A 6,146-nucleotide genomic window follows, 5' to 3' on the forward strand; every position below is an offset into this window, starting at 1 on the left:
CATTTATATGTTACTAATTCCAGTCCCTAAACCCAGCCTTAGACTGCATTTTCTTTTTTTATCTTATGTCATAAACCTGCCATAAATAAAATGTAACCAGCTTAATATGTTAAATAATTGAGCACTCCAACCACTCACTCCAGAGAGCTAAGGAACGAACTAGGAAGGCGTGAACTGGAAACATACATGCTTGTATGTAGGAAATCCTTTCTCACTTTTAAAATGTTGCTGTTTTGTTTTTTGATAAGCAGAAATACCACTAGTGAAGGGTTAAAATGGTTTGTTTTCTTCCTCAGGAATCTATACGTTTGGACTCTTTGCCACCGACATCTTTGTGAATGCCGGCCAAGTAGTCACAGGAAACCTGGCTCCACACTTTCTTGCCCTGTGTAAGCCCAACTACACCGCACTCGGGTGTCAGCAGTCTACACAGTTCATCCGTGATGAAGAGGCCTGCACTGGCCACCCGGATCTCGTCCTGAGAGCGCGGAAAACCTTCCCATCCAAAGAAGCTGCACTCAGCGTCTACGCAGCTATGTATCTGGCAGTAAGTAAGGATTATCAAGTAGCATGGCCTTGCACTGTGTTTTTGTTATTTCTTCAAATGTGCAAATGATTTTTCCCGGCCACGATGTCAGTTACTTACAGCACAGTAGCCACCTCTTGAAGGCCATTTAAGGTAGTCTTAACTGTTTGTATTGTGAGTAAAATTAAGTCTGTAGGCCCTCGTGAGATTTTATGTGGATAGCTAGTTGCCTTAGAAAATGTAGTCATTAGCATTTCTATTTGAGACTATGTTCATCTTTATATTAAGGAGGATTTAATGCAAACATATCTGTTCGGTTACATGAACTTGTAATGGCACCCTTAGGAGAATTACCCAGGCTTCTTAGTGGGCTGCTTACACTCGTCTCCCTGGTGGGGATAGAGAAAGAGACACTCAATCTGGGAGGTTCTTTTGTGATTGGCCACCTTATTATCTTACTGTCTCAGCTGATGCCATCAAGCCAACTGCCCTGGGCTTACTTCCCCCTCCTGGCGGCCCATGTGCTGTAGCGCAGAACCATACTTCATAAGGTTTTCAATTCTTTGGAGATGCCTCTGGGCAGATTTGACCTCTGGATCTCAAGCATGTGCTACAATTTTAGTGATAATGAGCTGACCCCACTGCACTGATCAGAAGGCCTGGAGCAGGAGTGGTCACAGCTGACGCATTAACGCATATGAGGAAGAGAAGATTCTTGACCCCAACATTTGCCATTAGCCTTTTTCTCCAATCTCTGCATATCTTGCCTGTGTGCTGGCGTTGGCCAAGTGTGCCCAGCAGCCGTTCTTTGAGCACTAGCATAAAGTTCAGAGGTCTAGGGACTCTTTAGCTTCTCTTGCCTAGTGGTACCAGGGGTACCGAGTGCTAACCCCTCAGAAAGAGAACCTAAAAACTTAGGGTTGACTTGGAATTAAATTTGATCATATCTAGTACTCAGAAAAATCAGGATTATTGTTGCCCTCAAAGAACGATTTGATCATGGAAATATTTCCAATGTAACTGTGTCAGATTGTCACTAAAGTTAATATGTCTTACGGCATGCCACGTTGAGTGTGGAAGGAAAGTTGACGAAAAGAGGAGATTTTAAGGAGAAGAAATCTACTATTGTTTTTCCTGCTGTGGATGGGTTCATGGTGTTGGAGCTGACTTGACAGCCCCTCCCAACAAATTCTGCAGTCCCCTCACATGCCTGGGAAAGTTGGACCCTGAACAAGGAAGCCTGGAAAAGAACCGGGACATTTGAATGGCAGTGTGGCAAAGACGCGGGGAAGTACCATGGACTGCCAAAGAGCAAACCCACCTGCCTGGTAAGAAGTACACCGGAATGCTCCTCAGAGGGATGGTGAGACTCTGTCTCCCACATTTTGGACAAGTTTACAGGAGAGACCAGTCCCTGGAGAAGGACATCGTGCTTGGTAAAGTAGCAGGACAGTAAAGAACAAGTGGAAAATCTTCACAACATGGGTTGACAGTGGCTGCAACAATCCTCAAACAGGAACAGTTGTGAGGATGGAGCAGGACCACGTGGTATTTCATTGTGTTGTTCATAAGGTCGCTATGAGTCAGAACTGACTGACAGCTCCTAACAACTGCAAAACAACAAGGATGTTGAGGAGCCCTGGTGGTGCTGCTGGGCAAGTTTGGATTGCTAACCATACAGTCGGCGGTTCAAACCCACCAAATATCCCAAGGGAGAAAAATGAGTCTGGCCTCTCCTATAAACACATACAAAGCCTCAGAAACCCTATTGGGAGTGCTGGAGTCAATCCAGACTTAATGGTTGTAGGCTAAGTTGCCAGGGAGACCGTGTGTTTCACCTCTGCCAGAATGTGAAGCACTTAGCCTTAAAAATGAAGATGTAAACCTTGAGTGCATCAAACATCACAACATACTTCCCATCGATTGCCAACACATCTGTCTGATATTTGTATATAGATATGCATGGAAATACACAAGTGGACTTCAAACGCGTGTGGGAAAATTCCATTGTCTCTTAATTTAATTTTTATATGAACTTTCTGAAGCCTCCTTAGATCTTAGCCTCCTTACTCAAGCCACTGACCTGAGACAAAATTCCAGATTACTCTATCCCAAAGACTTACTGCATCAACATTTCAACAGGAATAGTTAGTAGCCTTTTCTGTGTAACCAGGGTTGGCAATGGCAGTGAATGTCCTTTATATTCTGCTCAAGTAGTGCTTTCCGAGGAATTGTAACAGTATCGACAAAGACATCTCTTTCCTGCACTGGGAGAATCTTAGTAGCAGTTGTGATAGACATCTGGTTTGCCGACTACCTGCAGGCTTTGGAATTAGCACCTTCTCCATGATAATACAAGCGTGTTGCTAAGCAGCTAGTCCATGGCTATCCCACACGTGTCAGAAGGAAGCTCTGCTCCAGGAGGTTGTCAGTGGCCGACTTTCCAGACCTTCTGAGGCGCTTCTGGGAAGCCTCAGACGGACTCAGTTAGTAGTCAAGCACATTAATGGTTTGCACCACTTAAAGATGTAGAGATGCTATTGCGTCAGAACCTGTGAAACTTGGAACCTGTGTGAGGTTGAAACCCGTGGAGAAGAAAAACAAACTTTTCTCACTCAGAATGAATGAGAGAAACATGGACTGACTATACCTAGTCCAAGATGACAAACTGGTGAACACTAGGAATACACATTCTAGCTCAACAAGGTCGAGCTCTTACATATATTAATATTAGGAGATGTTTACTAGGCTTCAGATACCAAGCACTTGACTTTTCTCAATGTATTTAATTCTGTTTAATGACCAATTCTTGTATAGTAATCAAGTTTATGATTTATTATTTATCATTAATTGGTGTCTAGTGAGTAACTGTATTAATTTAATCCTATAACAACTCTTTGAAGTAGGTGCTAACTGCTCTTGCATCCATGTTATAGATGAGGACACTTGTTTAGTGTAGTAACTTTTTCTCAGGCCCATCAAATCAGAAATATCGTCGACTACAATGATTCCAGATGTTCCACAGAGAGAAAATACCACATCCTGTTAGCCCTGCCCACTGCATGCGGGGCTGGATGTCCTCCCGAAGCATAACCTCAGCATTGTACGAAGGTTAAAGCCAAGAGTACAGAAGGTAGAATGCTTTAGAGAAAAAAACAAAACAACATTTAAGAAACACTCAAAAATCTATCATTAAACAGCAGTTCAGACGAACAGTCAAGTCTTGCTTATAATTACTTTGATGGGTACAGCTGTCTTGTTAACAATAGATTCTTTCTCTGCTAACTGCTTCTTTTCTTTCCTGACCACCCATTTGTATGTGTACGTGCATGTGTGGGGGTGGGTGGTGGGTGGCTGCTATGGCAACTCTGAATATAACTCTGGCTGCAACTTGGGCAGGAAAGCAGTAGGCTTTACAGTCAGGTTTTTATGTTATATTTGAACCCATATACAAATATTTTTTTCCCAGCTTCACTAGAGACACCTTAGGAAAAGTTCATAATAGAAATGTTGGAGTAATCCAGGCTAATACAGTCTCATGAAATACTTGCAGAATTGTGATGAGTAGGTAAATGGGGGAAAACAACCATGCATTCAATTTTCTCAATGGAAATGGGCTTACAGTTATTATATAAATATAGAGAGGGCACCCGATGGCACAGGGGTTAAGTACTCAACTGCTAATCTTGGCACCCTTTGGGACAGTTCGATTCTGTCCTACAGGGTTGCTGTGAATGCAAACTGACAGCCACGGATTTGCGTGCGTGCGCGTGCATGCGTGCGTGTGTATGTGTGCGTGCGCTTGCTTACATATTTGTTTCTTTGCTGTGGGGGTTAAAACCATAGGAAGTGCACATAAATAAAAATCAATAAGCCCTATTTTGAAGCATGTGAGAACTGAGGCACACTCGCCAATGTTGTCATGGATTAGCACATGAAATCCAGAAACCTGGACTGTGCCTTAGCAGTCGACTTTAATTAAAGCATTGAAGAGAATTTGATTACACAGTTTCCTTTAGAACCTTAGGTGGGAAAACCCCCAGTGCCTATTTTAGCAAATGCTGTCGGTTTCCCTGGAAAAGAAAATTCTGAAGGTTATTTAACCCTCAAACTGTCAAATTTATAATTCAGTGTTAAGTTACCTTAGACTTCAATCTAAATTTAGCTCTGTGATATTTCTTTCCACATCAGCTGGCCAAAGTGTTTCCAGTTAAAACCAAATGAACTTCAGAGTTGAGAATGAGAAATCGTGATTGGCAACTTTCCAGTTAACCTCATCAACCCTTGAACTAGAAAGACCTAAAATGATTTCTTTACATCTCTTCCAATGCTGACCTTAGGTTTTCTGAAAATGTTAAAAAGCAAAGCACAACAAAGCGGGAACACCATTTTCTAGGCTCCAATGCCATTATTTATTACTCTACAGTAACAACCTTACCCCCAAGATAGTAATGCTAGATCATTCTCAGAATTCTCTGAGTTGATTTGTAGTTTCCTAGCAGGCAAGCCTGGTATCAAGCTAACGCGTCATTTGGGGGCTGTGATCCTAGGCGGCAATTCATAGAGCTGGGTCTCTCTCACTACACTAGGTCTTACCTGATTGCTTTTCTGACTAGCATGCTAAGCTAGCCGAAGCCCAAACGCCTAAGACTTGCTGAGACCTCCTGGGCTCCTAAGAGCCCTGGTGATACACTCAGGTAAATGTTGGATTTCTAATCACAAGGTGATCGATTCAAACGCATCAGCTGGTCCCCCTGAAGATGATGCAGCAATTTGTACCCATGAAGATTGGCAGCCTCAGAAAATCTATATAATAGGACTATTATAAGTTAAAATTGGGGTAAGTTTTAAGTTAAAATTGGGTTGAGACTCCTCAACGTGTTTAACATCACTCTTGAGGCATTCTGTTGGTCTACACAAGTTTCTGGGTGAGCCCAGATTGATGGGGTGGATAAATAGACTCCATTTGGAGACGAAGCATGTCAAAGGCGGATGGTCAATCTAGGGAGAAGAGAAATTTCTGGGCATTAGCAATTAATTTAATTAATTTACCAGAGTCTTTGTTTTCCCCAGAATATTAGTGGAAAACTCTGAAGTACCCTTTTTTACTTGACTTCCTTCTGTTTGGTTCTCAGTGCTTTGCAGCCTCCTATCCTCACTTCCCACACAACTCTCTCTTCTAATAAGCTCACCCTGTCCTACGTGCAGTATTCATTGCTCATAGGCTCCTGAGAAAAGGGTAAAGTAAACACAATCCATTGATGGCTGAGTGTCCTCGCCCCGCCCCCACCCCCCTCCCATTTTAACAGCTTGTACTTAAATCTATGTAGGTCTTAAAGGTGCCCTGGTGGTGCTGAGGGCTAATCACAAAATTGGCCATTCAAATCCACCAGCCACTCCTGGAGAAAGATAAGGCTTTCTTCTCTCAGAATAGACTTACAGCCTCAGAAACCCTATACACTGGCTGCGGGCTGAAATTGACTTGATGTCACTGATTTTTATGTACCGGTACATCGTAAGCAGACCCTCATTCTAGCGTTATAGGGATTTGGGGAATACATTCCAAATAAGTTGGAACATTGGATTTTATAAGACTGGTCAGGGGTTGTATTTTTTTTTT

General features: G+C 42.7%; 1 protein-coding gene across 1 annotated transcript in view; it reads left to right on the forward strand.

Annotated features, from left to right (window-relative positions):
• Positions 1 to 6,146, forward strand: part of PLPPR5 (phospholipid phosphatase related 5) — a 205,965-nt gene that overhangs the window by 95,478 nt on the left and 104,341 nt on the right. Inside the window, exon 3 of the mRNA XM_004699238.4 lies at positions 297 to 547. Coding sequence (XP_004699295.1) covers positions 297 to 547 — 251 coding nt within the window. The remainder of the gene's footprint in view (positions 1 to 296; positions 548 to 6,146) is intronic.

This window comes from Echinops telfairi, unplaced genomic scaffold (assembly GCF_000313985.2).
Source record: "Echinops telfairi isolate 266 unplaced genomic scaffold, ASM31398v2 ScPeMD7_443;HRSCAF=831, whole genome shotgun sequence".
NCBI lineage: Eukaryota > Metazoa > Chordata > Mammalia > Afrosoricida > Tenrecidae > Echinops > Echinops telfairi.